At 39.6% G+C, this 15,565-nt stretch overlaps 1 protein-coding gene across 1 annotated transcript in view; it reads left to right on the top strand.

Annotated features, from left to right (window-relative positions):
• F9 (coagulation factor IX) overlaps window positions 1-14,851 on the top strand; it is a 37,044-nt gene extending 22,193 nt beyond the window's left edge. Inside the window, exons 7-8 of the mRNA XM_004862316.3 lie at window positions 12,343-12,457; window positions 12,817-14,851. Of these exons, the coding sequence (XP_004862373.1) occupies window positions 12,343-12,457; window positions 12,817-13,364 (663 nt within the window). The 3' untranslated portion in view covers window positions 13,365-14,851. The remainder of the gene's footprint in view (window positions 1-12,342; window positions 12,458-12,816) is intronic.
• The last annotated feature ends 714 nt before the right edge of the window (window positions 14,852-15,565 follow it).

Raw genomic sequence — 15,565 nt, 5'->3', positions numbered from 1 at the left:
TACATGCATATAACATATCTTCACTCCTTTTTCTCATCCCCTTCCCCTTCCCTTCTCCCCCTCTTCCTCCATCTCTTGATCCCCTTCCCATTTGAGAAAGGACTGTCTCCCTACTTCTTATCATTTATCTTTTCCTTTGGTCTTTGTTTATAATTTGGGTTTCTCACATAAGAGAAACTGTGCGATAGTTAAGCTTGTGTAGCTGATTTATTTCACTTAACATTATGGTCTCAAAGTGCATCCATTTCCTACGTCCATATTATTTTGTTATTTTCATTCACTATGTACCCAACTTCCATGGATAAGGTAGTTATAACAAAAGCTCTTACTTTATGACAGATATTCTCCTTGAGATTGTGGGACATAAAGCAGTATTTCTAGTGAATGATCCAGGAACCCAGCAGTATATTATTAGCTAAGAATAACACTTCTCATAAAAAAAAAAACTGTACAATTAAATAAAAATTCCAGGATGCTTATATTGTGGGCTTAGTAGTGCCCCCTCATCATTCCAGAAATGAAGTAGCAAATAGTTAAATGAGAATTAGAATGGAGGAGGGGTGGATAAAGTCTCAATTTAGTCACATAATCTCTGGTTCCTACCCACGCCCTTTAAACCAGATGCTTGGTGATGCTTTAACAATGCAAGTCTTTCCTAAAATAAATTTTAGTAATGCTGGCAGGCATTTTCTTTTCTTTTCATGCAGAAGAGACTCTTAAATGATTGTTTCAGGAGTGTGAGAAAAAGATATAAACAATACTCATCATCTTAAATCATTCCCTGTATTTACTGGGTCTGTTGTCTTTTTCCTATCAAGCCTAGCTAAGATCATTTGGAGTGTTCAAGATCAATCACAAATGTGTGTGTGCACACACATTCACTCCCTATTTTATCCATAAGAACTAAGATGACAAACCACTTGATTTCCTCTCTTCCAAAGGTGAGGAGTTGAGACACTGTCTAGCATACTTAAGAAAGACCCTGTTGTACTTTTACATTGTTTCCTTCCTCACAAGGGAATGATCTCTCCACACCCGTCTTCCTGCAATTCCTCAGGAAAGGTTTCTAATTTCCCCAAAACAGAAGACAGATCAAGTGTACAAAAGTAACTTTTAGCCCAGCATGGTGGTACAGACCACTAACACAAGCTATTCAGAGACTGGGGCAGGAGAATTTTAGGTTCAAGGCCAGCCGGAGCAACTTAGGGAGACCAGGTTTCAAAATAAGAATAGCTAGGTTTGTAGCTAAGTAGTTGAGCACTTACTTGTTTAGCACGTATGAGGCCCTGGGTTCAATCCCCAGTACTGGAAAAGAATTTTTCTTTAATGTTTTAAAAGGGTCACTTTTAGACAAAGATAAATCATGAAACAAACCAGAAATTCTCCTCATGGGTAGAAAGCCCAGCTCTGCCATATCATGGTTAATCTCCAAGGTAGACAAAGTAAATTTGCATCGAGAGAAAGTAAGCAACAGCTGGTGTTCCAGTGGCTACTGTATTATACATACATATATATATATATGGCTCTGAAATATGAAATACTATTTAGAAATGTCACTTAGGAAAAAGTGTTTCAAATTGCTCATGCTTCATAAAAGCCTTTCTATTCAAAATTGATTCTTTTAACTTTCTAATTGGTAGTGAGGGATAAAAGTGATCACTCAGGTGAAGAAATCTGACAAAGAAGAGCACAGAGTTCACTTTCATCTGTAGTAATGAACAGTTTGGATGAACTGAAAGTGTTCAGATGAGCTGTCAGTAAGAGCCACCAGGGGAAAGGCAAAGATAACTGTTTTCTTTGTGGACCTCCAGGTGAAATTGGCCGATTCTGGCCTCAATTAAAAAACTCCTTTGTAATCACTGGGTACGAGGCTTGGCAGCTTTGGGAGATAAAATTGGCTGAAGATACCAGGAGTGACCAAAATATGCAATGAATGCCTAAATTTTAAAAATGTATTACATAAAAGACACATTGCCATTAATCTCCTTCAAAATACCCCCCCTCTCGCTTTGAACACAATTGTCCCATCATTCTTGCCACATTCTGAAGTAGTTTGAGAAGACATTTCATAAGTGTTTTAGTTAGGGAAGACACTTTCGTAAGTGTGTTAGTTGCATAGTCCTGGAAGTCTCAGTGACCTAAATTGATACAAAATGTTGACCTTTCATGGTCATTTTGACTTCTGGGAAGAACAGAAGGTGCACGGTGCCAGATCCAGTGACTAAGGTGGATGAGGACACACTTTGATGTTTTTCCAAGCCTGCCTTTCCTTTGAATGGCATTCAGCAGCAGGATTCACTGTATTTTTATCATAATTCATAAAGACACAAAAGAGGACTTCTAGAACTTCTTCAAAAAATAGCAAGTTGCATGCATTTGTCTATGAATGCTTAAAGTTATCTTTCTTTTTTTTTAAATTAATTTTATTGGTACATTTTAGGTATACAACATAATGACATTCATCATTCGAAATTTGCACCTTTACGTAATCTCCCTTGGATCTTATTTTTTCCTCATTCCCCCGCCCTCCCTTCAACCACTCCATCCCTCCCTATTTACAAAGACTTTGTTTTCCTTTTTTCATTTTCTCATATTAATTCCATTCCCTTCTTTCCTTTCCATACCATGCATTTCTTAGTTGGTAAGTTTTTAATTATGTTTTCAATTTCATTGATTGATATTGGGTTGTTTAGAATCTTTAGGTCTTCTTCGTTCAACTTTGGTAATTCATACGTATCTAGGAATCTGTCCATTTCTTCTGTGTTGTCCATCTTATTGGCGTATATGTTCTGGAAGTAGGTATTGATGATCTTCTGGATTTCTGCTGGGTCCTTTGTAATTTCATCCTTTTCATTCCTAATTGCATGGATTTCGGCCATTTCTTTCCTTTTTCTGACAAGGTTGGCTAAGGGTTTGTCAATTTTGTTGATTCTTTCAAAGAACCAACTCTTGGTTTCATTGATTTTTTGTATCGTCTGCTTAGTCTCCATTGCATTGTTTTTTGACTTGATCTTTATAATTTCCTCCCTTGTGTGAGCTTTGGGGTTGTCCTGCTCTTCTTTTTCTAGAAGCTTGAGGTTCAGCATCAGGTTGTTTAATTAGGCTCGTTCTGTTTTCCTAATGTGAGTATTCACTGCTATGAATTTCCATTGTAAGATTGCTTTCATTGTGTCCCATAGATTCCTATATGTTGTATAGTCATTGTCATTTAAATGTAGGAACTTCTTGAATTTCCTCTATGACCCATTAGTTATTCAGAAGTGTGTTGTTCAATTTCCATGTGTTTATGTAATTCTTGCAGTTTCTGTTGCTATTGCTCTCCAATTTCATCGCACTATGGTCTGATAATATACAGGGGATATTTCACATTACCTATTACGCATTTTAGTCCTTAGTGAAATAGGAAGAAAAGGGGCAAAGGGGAAGGAAGTGGGAGGGCTAGGGGAAAGGATAGAAGGGAATGGGGTTAATATGAGAAAATGGAAAAATAGGAACAAAATCTTTGTAAATAGGGAGGGATGGAGGGGTTGAAGGGAGGGCTGGGCAAGGGTGAAAAATAAGAACCAAGAGAGACTATGTAAAGGTGCAAATTTCCAATGATGAATGGCATTATATTGTATACCTAAAATGTACCAATTATTAGAATGAATAATCGATCATGTAAAATAGGAAGAAAAGGTCCAAAGGGGCAGGGGTCGTGGGAGGGGCAGGGGAAAGGAAAGAAGGGAAAGGAAAAATGATGAGAAATGGAAAAAATGGAAATAAAGTCTTTGTAAATAGGGAAGGGTGGAGGCGGTGAAGGGAGGGCTAGGAATGGGGAAAAAATATGAACCAAGATGCATTATGTAAAGGTAAAATTCCCAATGAGAAATGTAATTGTGTTGTAGACCTACAATGTACCAATAAAAGAATTTAACATAGAAAAAATATATATACAGGGGATAAACTTCAATTCCTTTGCACTCACTTAAACATGTTATACTCATGTGGTTTATTTTGGAGAACAACCCGTGTGCAGCCGAAAAAAATGTGTATTCTGATTTTGTGGGGTGGAATACTCTGTAAACATCTGTTAAGTACATTTGTTCAAGAGTTTGATTGAGTTCTAGTATTTCGTTGCTTATTTTTTGTCTAGGTAATCTATCTATTTGTGAGAGTGGGGTATTGAGGTCCCCCACTACTATTGTATTAGTGCTTATTTGATTTTTCATGTCTATTAGTATCTTTTATATAGTTGGGTGCACTGGTGTTTGGTGCATATATGTTTATGATTGTCATCTCTTCCTGTTGGATTGTTCCCTTTACAAGGATGTAGTGTCCTTCTTTATCTCTCCTAATCAGTGTTGGTTTGAAATCCACTTGATCTGTAAAGAGGGTAAATACTCCTGCTATTTTTTGGGTTCCCATAGCATGGAGTATTGTTTTCCACCCTTTAACTTTCAGTCTATGAGTTTCTTTTTGAATTAAGTGTGTTTCTTGTATGCAGCATATTGTTGGATCTTGCTTCTCGACCCATTCTGCCAGTCTATTTCTTTCGATTGGTGAGTTGAGACCATTAACATTGATGGTTATAACTGATTCGTGTTGACTTATCATTGTCATGACTTTTTCTTTTTGTTCGATTCTCCCCCTTTGCGTTCAATTTCTTGTCATTCCCATTGGATTCATTCTGCTGGGCTTCCTAGGTTGTGATCCTCATTGTCTTTTCCTAGGATATTGTCTAAAATTGTTTTGGAGTGCTGGTTTGGTATTCATGAAGTTCCTAAGGTGCTCTTTGTCATGAAAGTATCTTATTTCACCATCAATTTTGAAAGATAGTTTTGCAGGGTACATCAATCTGGGTTGGAGGTTGTTTTCCTTTAGGGCTTGAAACACATCACTTCAAGCTCTTCTTGCCCAGAGGGTTTGTGTTGAGAAGTCTGCTGTGATTCTGATGGGCTTTCCTTTGTATGTGATTTGTTTCTTTTCTCTAACTGCTTGTAGAACTTTGTTCTTCTGTTGGGTTTCTGGAATCTTAACTATTATATGTCTATGTGTAGATTTTTTTATATATAATGGCTAGTTGGAGTCCTATATGCCTCACTTATCTCTATGTCAAGTTCTTTTCCCCTATTTGGGAAGTTTTCTGCCATCACTTCTGTGAGCAGTTTTTTTTTTTAATGTCATCTGCACTCTCTCCTGTTTCTTCATTGACTGTGATCAGTCTTATGTTATTCTTCTTTGCATCGTCTAGCAGCTGTTGGACTGATTTCTCATGGTCCCTTACTATTTTAAAGAAATGTTTCTTTTCCTGGTCACTAATTATAATCTTATCTTCTATATCTGAAATTCTGTCCTCACATTGGCTCATTCTGCTGGGTAAACATTCTTTTTTTTTACAAGCTGTATGGTAACTTTTTTTTCTTAAATTCTTTTATTGGTACATTTTAGGTATACAATATGTTTACATTTATCGTTGGGTGCTTGTACCTGTACATGATGTATCTTAGTTCTTATTTTTTCCCCATTACCTCTGAGCCCTTCATCCCTCCACCCTTCCCATTTACATAGACTTCGTTTCCATTTTTTTTCTTTTCTCATAATATTTCCTTTCCATTCTTTCCTTTCCCCATCTCCTCCCACCACCCCCCCCTTGGACCTTTTCATATTTCAAAGTATCAATTATTAGTTATTAAACCTTTTAATCCTTATTTACACTCTCAGTTTCTCACACTAGAGAAACTATTCAGTATTTACACATGTGTGTCCTATTTATTTCACTTAAGGGTATGGCCTCAGTATGCATCCATTTAGCTATAAATGACTCTAGTTTCTCATTCTTTATGGCTGAGTAGTACTCCATTTTATAAAAAAAAAACAACACATCTTCTTTATCCAGTTTCCAGTCGATGGGCACTTGGGTTGTTTCCAAGCTTTAGCTATCACAAACTGTGCCGCTATAAACGTGGGTGCACATATATCTCTGTGGTATGATTCTTTTAATTCTTTTGCTGTGTAAACTTTGAATGGAGTTTTTAATCTCCTGGAAATCTGTTTGCATCTGTTTTATGTATTCCATTTGTTTCCTATGTTGAGATTCCATCATGTTCCTCAGCTCCTCTATTTCTTTCTCTGTATTCGCTCTAGATTTATTAATCATGTCTTGCACTACGGGCACAATCTCTGCTGTTATCTGAGAAATTATTTCTGATTTCATTTTTTCCAGATCCTCTTTCATTGACAGTTCAGGGAGTCCAGGTCATTGAGTATTGGATTGTTCCATCTCATTTCCCTTTGGGGTTGCTTTAGGTGATGTGAAAGTCCGGTTTTGAGACTTGTTTACATGTCTTCTCATTTCAGCGGGGTAGTGGGGAGGGACCTGTGCTGCTGGCACCTGTGTGGCTCACCTCCTCAGAGGCTCTGGGGGTGGTTGTAATGTGGCCTGGAAGGTTCACCTCCTCTGCACTGGGGGCAGCTCTGCTCCTTGGTGCTGGAGGCGGTGGTGAAAAATGATTAAAATGGACAGTTTGGGGGTTTTTTTGGTACTGGGGATTGAACTCGGGTCCTTGCACTTGTGAGGCAGGCCACGGAACCACTGAGCTAAATTCCCGGCCCTTTAAGTTATCTTTTTTTATGGCAGAGAAGTACTCCATTATGCATAAATACATTTTCTTTATCCATTCCTCTGTTGATGGACATATACACTGTTTCCAAGATCTAGCTATTATAAATTGCGTTTCTGTAATCATGGTCAGGCATGTAGCACAGTAATATGAGGACTCTTTTGTGAAGATTCCTAGAAGGGCCATTCACAGGCAACTCAAAATATGTATATATGGCAAAATATAAGATAGATAAATAGGAAGTAGGCAGACATTTAAATAATTCCCCAAATTATGTGTTCTGTCGTTTAAAAAATATTTTGTATACACTAATTATTTTTTCATATATACTAGTAGTTTCTCTATTCAATGAAAGGAAAATTTTGTCCTTTTTTTGTTTCTTCACTGTAAGAGTCTTTTTTATCTATGACTCATACTGTAAGTAACATATTAGCCATTCTTTTAAGATCACCATATACAGTACATTAGCTATTATTATTTTCTAATTATTTTATTATGAAATTTTATTTTATTTTTCTTAGAAGTAAGAATCTTTTATTAATATCTACTTATATTACATTGAAATAAAAAGAAAGTGGCAAATATGATGGGATAAGTGTGTTCAAAGCAAGGGGCAGTATTTCGAGGGAGGTTGATGGCAATGTGCCTTCTACTGTAATGAGTTGTTTTATTTAAATATTCACCATATGTTTTGATGTGGTGTTGTTGGCTGGAAGAGCTGTGCGGTCACTGGGCGGTTGCACTCATTTCTTACCTTATTCTCAGGTTCTGCCTCAGCTTGCTTGGCTGGATCGAGGGCCAACAATGTAGCCAGGCCATGCTTGCAAGCCCCTGTGGACGCTTACTTCCAAAGGTGCCAGCGGGCACTTGGCAGGCTTAGAAGACCTGAGACTCCAGTAAATTGGGGGTAGGGGGTCAATTGGAGGAGGTATTTCCTTTCTTTTCCCTCCAGAACCCCAGTGGCAGCCTCAGAGCGCCTTGAACACTCCAGGAAAGGAAGCAGGGACTCTGCAGAAGAGAGGAAGCTAGAGGGTAACTGTATCTAGTGGAGTGGGGAACTAAAACAAGACTTGGATTTCATACTGCTATGTAGGGAAGAAACAAATGTGTTTGATTAGAGAAAAAAAAGGGAAATCTCAATGCCTACAGTATTAGAAGGTTCTCATGAATAGCAGAAAAGTGAGAGGTTTGAGGAGGTAACATTATATATCAACTATTTAAAACTTTAATTTGGTTTTGTTCCCACGTCCATGACCACGTCAACTGACATTTCTAAGCATGCACGAACCAGCCTTCATGCTAACTCCTCCTACCTTTTCTGCTTTAGATTAGGCTCTGTCTAGCCCTGTGTGTGAAGTACTTGATCTTTCTGTTTTCTGTTTTACCATGGGTTACAGAACTAAGTTTCTGTATGAGACATGTTTATTGCACATTTAATAATCTGAAGATCATTCTACCAGTTTGCAAAAAGGAATACAAAGGAAGCCAAGTGATTCATCTTTCCTTATCCTTATAGTAAGCTGCATCATGTGCATTTACCAATATTTAACCATTTTAACCAACAGAAAATGTCTAGAGAAGCAATCTGTCCATTCTTCATTCTATTGTTGGCCTAAATCTTTAGAATATCTTAACATTTTCCATGGTCGCTGCAGCCCTCAGCTTTGGCCTGGAGCTATCCTTTAGGTTACCTGAGCTCCTGCCTTGTACTGTTAGCTACACAGATCCAGTTCTTCCCATTCAATTAGGACGAGACTCAGTGGAAGGCAGCAAGCAAAGTTACCAAATGTGTGAACCAGGGCTTTCTTTTCTGAGGGGTGTGGAGGATGTTACCTGAAGATCTTAAGATTATAGAAATATCTTCATTTGAGAAAAACAAGATAACCTGTTATTCCTGGCTCAAATGATAACATTCCAATTAGGAGAAATAATAATATATGTAATTTCTCACCTAGTTCAACCCCACAAAGCTAGTTCAGACCGAACAGTTAGACTATTGTTCTCTAAGATCACTTGAAGAAATCTATTTCAATGACTAGTTAACCATTAAAAACCAAAGTGAGGGTCCCCTTTCTGACCCGCCAAATGACCTAGGGTCATGGGCTGGGCAAACCACACCTGTGGGCATAGCAAGCTGTACACCATGTAGAAAAAGGTTTTACTTTATGTATAAGAGAGAGAGAAAAAAAAGGAAGGTGTTATTGGGAAAGCTGAGGTGGATGTGGGGTGGGGGAGACTGGTCTTACTGAAATCACAGGGAAAGGGCAGGGTAGAGTTAAAGGCTGCACAGAGAACAACAGGGAAACAGGTGTTGCTCTGAGCTGGCATTGTCATAAGAGAACAATAGTACAGATGTGTATATTATAGGTGAAGCTGTGTTTGATGTGTGTATATACACACGTGTCATAAACTAGGGAAGACAGGCTGTTATTAGGCTGTGGCAGGCATAAAGATGTTTGACACATCAGAACTCAAATGCCTCACTCAAAACATATGCTTTCCCATTTTCCTAATCATTCTCTGAAGTCATGTCTTACAAGACCTTGTCCTTGGCCAAGCAGACAGCGCATCCCCCAAATAGCTAATGTTTAGATAGCTGTGATCCTGAAATGGCCAAGCAAACATTCCAAGACTGCGCCATTTGTAATATCTTTGAATGCAAATATATTTTAGCCCTTTTCTTGGCAAAGATGTTTGCTAAAATTTCTAATACCAATCAGGGATTGGCAAAGAATGCTCTTCAGCCTTAAAAGAACACAACCATATTTCTTGGCCATCCGCTGGAAAGCAATAGACGCTCCAGGCAGCAAGTCTTTGGCAGGAGTCCGACAAACTACATCATGATCTCTGTACCCTGGGGCTGTGGATATCATTCAGTCTAGCCTAACTAGCCCACTAAGCTAGGAGACATTCAGTGTCCCCAATAAACTGTGGCTGGGGCAAAAGCAACATTTTGTTGTGCATGGATTCTTAATTCCACTTGCTTAAACAGATGCATTTAGTTGTGATCATCTAGGGTTAGTATAGAATCATGTTGCTCAGATTTGCTTGGTGATAAAAATTCCCTTGGTGGCCAGGGTTAGCCATGTGATCTTGTTCCAAGTGCTCTTGCACAGGGTTCTGTACTGAAAAGAATCCCATATTTAGGGTTCACTACTTTGCATTTATGTTCTGTAAGTGAAGTCTGATGAAGCAACAGAGCATGTGCTGGGGACTTGGAACCTTGAGGTACCGCAGTCTCTCTTCTCACCACCTCCCAGGACTGGTCTCCTGACCTCCCAATGCCCCCCACACACCCTAGTGTCTTAGCCACCCTTGGTTGTCCCTCCCCTCACCTGCACAATAACCACTGCCGACTCCCACCCCATAGTGCCCACAGATACCCCATCCTTGATTTTACCCACCTATTCTTGCAACTTCCTTCCCTTTTGAGGGCCAGGACCCAGGCCCAGAAAGTATTGAGGCTAGGTATACATGCTCTGTGCTATTTGAAAAGAGGCACGGTCACGTGAGACCTCTGGACCAGGAATACACTACACTACATTTGAAGGGTGAATGGTGAGAGCGAGCCTCTTGTCAGCCTCCCTTCCAGGTACTGAGCACATACTGACTTGGATGTTGCAATACCTTGGGAACCACCTCTCTGCCTTGATTGCTGCAGTAGGCCCATGGCAAGGGAAGATGGATTCATCCTCCCCTTCTGGGACCCAGCCACCTCTGGATAGCAACAGGGGTCATAACAGTGTGCGTGGTAGACTATAAGGTGCAGCCCCTGGGTGCCTAGGAGGGTCTGCCCTCTGCAAGAAAATGGCCCCATGCAAAGGGAGCACAACATTAAATACCAAGAGAGAGCAAAGAAGAAAGGGAAAAGTTTTGTATTTTAGTATCTTCCCACTGGCTTTGAATAAAAGGCCTCACATTTTCATTTCTCATTGATCCTCACAAAGTAATGTAGCCAGCATACAGTGAGCACTTTCATACATAAAGATTACCAAGCCTTGAGAATTCTGATTCAGTAGGTATATAACACTTTTCAAATTTAATTATGCATATGAATATTCTGGAGAGCTTCATTTTCCACAGCCCCAGCCACTAAATATTCTGATTAAGTCTGAATAAGCCCACAAATCTGCATGTTACAAACACCTCAAATGATCCTACTGCAATTGGTCTGCACATCACACTTGGTGAGGCACTGGATACCCAGAGGCACAAGTACTGGAGTCAGGCAGACTGGTTTTGCAATCTGTCTTCACCACTATGTTAAGATGTTATCTCTAAATCCTACTGGTAGTTTGCTCATCTATGAATAGATATATTAACATCACTCCATAAAGATGTTTGCAGTATTAGATGTATATAGGACACTACAATTGTTGTCCCAAAGTAAACACTCAGAAATGTTAAAAAGAAATAGGAAGATTGTTAAATCTAGGTGGTAGACACACTGGTGTTTATTATATTATTATGTGAGATTTTTCTGTGTTTTTGCAACTTTTCAAAATAAACAGTGACAGTTAGGCAGAGCAGGAGAGCCAGAGTTTGGAAAAGGAGGTCAGAGGCCTATAAAATTTGCCCCCCCTAGGTCTCCAAGTAAAAGGCTAGTGCTTTGGGGTCTAGGATAAGTAGGTGTTCAGTAAGTTGAATTCAGTATCAGAAGAATCTTCCAAGGAACGTGCTTCAAGGACCATCTCTGACCCACACTTAGAAGGATTGACCATGCCCTTTTCCTTTTTTTGAGTTTAGGCACAGGGCTACAGGTCCCTTGGTAAAAAAAAAAAAAAAAAAAAAAAAGCCATCAGTTTAGGGAGAGCTAGTGTGTTCCTGAAAGGGGTTTACTGAATGTTGAGTGTGCCCTCTAGTGTTCACATTTCTCAGCTTTCTTTCTGAAAATGTGGATCAAGAAAAGCCATTGCTTACATTAGAACTGAAATTCTCTAAGTAGACACTGAGGTGGTGAAAATATTCATTGTCCTTTGCAACAGATGAAAGAATGAATTGGCCTCTTATCTAATAATGGCCAGGCTCAACACAACACTCAAACACCTTTGTCCACTTGGCTCAAAAATCAAACACAGCTAAGGAGAGCTTTTAGTACAAAGGCAGCTTCCATACCCAGCCAGGGAGGGTTGGAATATGATTAAGGGGGAGTGTAAGGCCTGTGCATCCTCCTGCTTCTCCCTCTCTGGGCGACTATACACACAGCCCTCGTGGAGGCCTTAGGTCTGGTTTCATAGTATTCCAGTTTGGAAGGAGCTTGAAAAGATTGCTGGAAAAATAAGCAGTTGTTCTTGTTCTAATGACCTGTAACAAAGAGATTTCCTCACATAGGGACAGGAAACTCAATGATAACTACTCATTTTGAGAGGTTGCGTCAGTATGTTCCTAACATACCTGCCTGATCCCCATGAAGCCATTTGTGTCCCCGGAGAATCTGCCTCACCTGGGAAAGGAGTGCTAGGACCCCAAATCACCAAAGGAGCCATTCCTCGGATCTGCCTCTGCTAGGACCCCTCCATCTCTCGTTGAACATTCCCTGCAAGATGGTTACAGAAATGGCTTTTGGGTTTGTGCTCCAGAAACACTAATTCATCTGCAAAGCTGACACTTTCCAGAAATCTTCCATTTGTGCCAACATCTAGAAGCCAACTGTTTGCCCACTCCTGTAAATAACACATGCATTTATTTTATTCTGGATCCAATATATTATGCAGTAAGAGGCTTAATTTTCTTTCCACAGGTCCTTTTGAATGGTGACATTGAAGCATTCTGTGGAGGTTCCATAGTTAATGAAAAATGGGTCATAACTGCTGCCCACTGTATTCACCCTGGTATTAAAATTGAGGTTGTTGCAGGTAATGAAACAAAAAGGATAACAATCTGCACCATTTCTAGATCTTCTATATGACTGATGCATCATGTTTTATTAAGGTTTAATAGAAGTGTTGCTGATTAAGTTGGGCTAGTGGTACAGAGGTCATGATTTTAAAACCTAACTTCCTCCATCCTCCAAGCCCCATGATCTTTTTATGAATCCCTCATAAGCATTTATCTCAGTGGGTTACAATTGTTTATTGATGTATTAATATCCCTACCAACCACATAAGATTCATATCTTTGAGACTAGATTGCCAGTTGCCAGTGATACCACATAGACACAGGGGATATCGGTTTATGTGAAAAACCATGACTGAAATGAATTTATTCCCAACAGGTGAATATAACATTGAAAAGAAGGAAGATACAGAGCAAAGGCGAAATGTGATTCAAATCATTCCTCATCATAGTTACAATGCAAGCATTAATAAGTACAGCCACGACATTGCCCTTCTTGAGCTGGATAAACCATTAGCACTGAACAGCTATGTAACACCTATTTGCATTGCCAACAGGGAATACACAAACACCTTCCTCAGATATGGATCTAGCTATGTGAGTGGCTGGGGAAGAATATTCAACAAAGGGAGACCAGCTTCAATTCTTCAGTACCTTAGAGTTCCATTTGTTGACCGAGCCACGTGCCTTCGGTCCACGAAATTCACCATCTATAATAACATGTTCTGTGCTGGCTACCGTGATGGAGGTAAAGATTCATGTCAAGGAGACAGTGGGGGTCCCCATGTTACCGAAGTGGAAGGGACTAGTTTTCTAACTGGAATTATTAGTTGGGGTGAGGAATGTGCAATGAAAGGCAAATATGGAGTATATACCAAGGTATCTCGGTATGTCAACTGGATTAAGGAAAAAACAAAGCTCATTTAAATGAGAAATGCATTTCCACTGTTGATTCATCAGGACGGAAAATTAATTAGGGCCTTTACTAATTAATCACTTGCCCATCTCTTGTTAGGTTAGAATGTACACATTCTATAAATGTTGCTTTTTTCTCTTTACAAAGGAGAATTACATCTAGAATTTATATTTTACTAGAGTAAGTTGATTAGGAAATATAATGTAGTAAAAAAAATCATGACCATTTCTGTGAGCCTAGCCCTTGCCAAAATTGTGAAGTTAATTTCTCCACCCTGCCGGTCAGCTAGTATGGCTCTCCACCACAGTAACTCACCCGATTTTCCCTCCTTAGCAGCATTCCATGTTCCGAATCTTTCTTGTCTCTCCCACCAAAGCATCAGCATCCATTAGGCCTGTGTCCAGGATCTCTGCTCGAGAGTGACACAAGGCCAGCACTATACTACACTACATCATAAGGAAGAACACAGGAGCACTGATGGGCTAAAGCTCAGCAGCAGCGCTACTCCTTTTCCTCTACTCTTTTTCCCGATCCTTTGTCTTTTCCAACTACCAATCCCCAAGTCTGTTTTCCCCTTTCTCCCTCCCTCCCTCCCTTTCTTTCTCCATAGTCATTAAAGGAAGGAAGGAGTGCATTCTCCTGTTTCACTGCTGTACACGGGTATACATGTCCTTCAAACCCAGGCTGGATTTCACTTCAGTCTCAGGCTTACTTTTTAGAACACAGAGGATGAACCAAGGTGCCTGAACAACATGGGGAGGGGCAAGTTCCTTTCAGAGTTATTATATTTATCTATGAAATACATATGTATATATATTTCGATGAAATACATATATTTCAATTAGTCATCCAGAATAGCTCCCAGAGAGCTTGTAACTCCATTATATGGAGGCCTGACTAGGGCTGATTCCATGAAGGCAAAACTGGTGAGGTTAACATCGACTAGTGTACATTGCCCTCTGTCTGAACAAACAATGTTAGCAGAAAGAACAGTTTGCAACCTGGAACTGGTGAAGTCTTCAAGGAAAAATGGAACAGTGTGTCTCTAGCATGATGCAGGGCCAAGCAAGAAACTACCGAGACCAGAGACCAGAAGCATGTCATCACTTTGACTGGTATGCCCCTACCTTGGAGAACAGAGCAATCAGTCAACAACCACCCCCGTGCTGATTTCATACTCACCAAGGAACTTCTTGATTATGATTAATCTTATATAGGATTGTCTAGAAGGCTGCTGACCAACCAATGTGTCTTTCCATTTGTGCATTTAAAAACTGGTATTCTAGCTTATACCTGGGCTTTTTGTGAAATTACTTGATGTCAATCGGTGACCCTGTATTTGATGATGCCTGGGACTACTGACAAAACCATGTTTCAAATCACTTTACCCCCACCACACCTCCAGCTAGCCCTTACTCATGATTAAAGTTCTTCTAGTTAATACCTCTTTGCTTTAGTCTTCCAAACCTAAGTATCACTAAACACAGTTCAAAATTTCTCCAAGTGTCTCTTGTTTTATAATTCACAAAGTGTTCTATATACTACATTCAGCAAAACACTCAGAAGAATGTGTCCAAGTGCAGTAAGACTCAAGAGATTTGGAGATCTTTTATTACTTAGCTTTCACATGAGGCAGATATACTGTGTCTCAAGAGGACAGTGGTCTGGATCCCCCTGGGACAGAACTGAGTCTAACTAGCTGTGAGCATGGCCTTGAGTAAGCCACTCACTGTCTCTTGTGGGCTTTGATCTCTCCCCTTATGGAATGAAAGACTTTGACAGGCTGTTCTCCAAAGGCCTTTGTGACCTTCAGACCCTGTGAGTTCATTTATTTCATTACTTTATTCAACAAATATTCAAGGAGTGGCTACTGTGTGCCAAACACCAATAATGTTGATTGAATTTGAGCTAACTTGTATTTACAGTATTTAGGAAGTTGAAAAAAATAATGTATGCAAATTGCTTTGCCAGTGCCTACTACATTACTGTGCAGTAGTTGCTCTATAGAGTTAGGTGAATTTGAATCCATGTTTATAACAATATCCCCAGATGTTTGTGTTGTTTTGTTCTGTTTTAGAGATAAGGTCTTACTAAACCACCAACTTGCTCAGGCCAGACTCAAACTTGTGATCCTCCTGCCTTAGTCACCCAGAGTGTTTCTATTACAGCCATGCACCACCACACCCAGCAACTACTCTTGTACTGAGTATCA

The sequence above is a fragment of the Heterocephalus glaber genome, unplaced genomic scaffold (assembly GCF_053883595.1).
Source record: "Heterocephalus glaber isolate CG9 unplaced genomic scaffold, H.glaber_assembly_v1.0 deba00001764, whole genome shotgun sequence".
In the NCBI taxonomy this organism is placed as follows: Eukaryota; Metazoa; Chordata; class Mammalia; order Rodentia; family Bathyergidae; genus Heterocephalus; species Heterocephalus glaber.
Note: the sequence above shows the minus strand (reverse complement) of the source record. Positions and strands in the feature narration are given on the sequence as shown.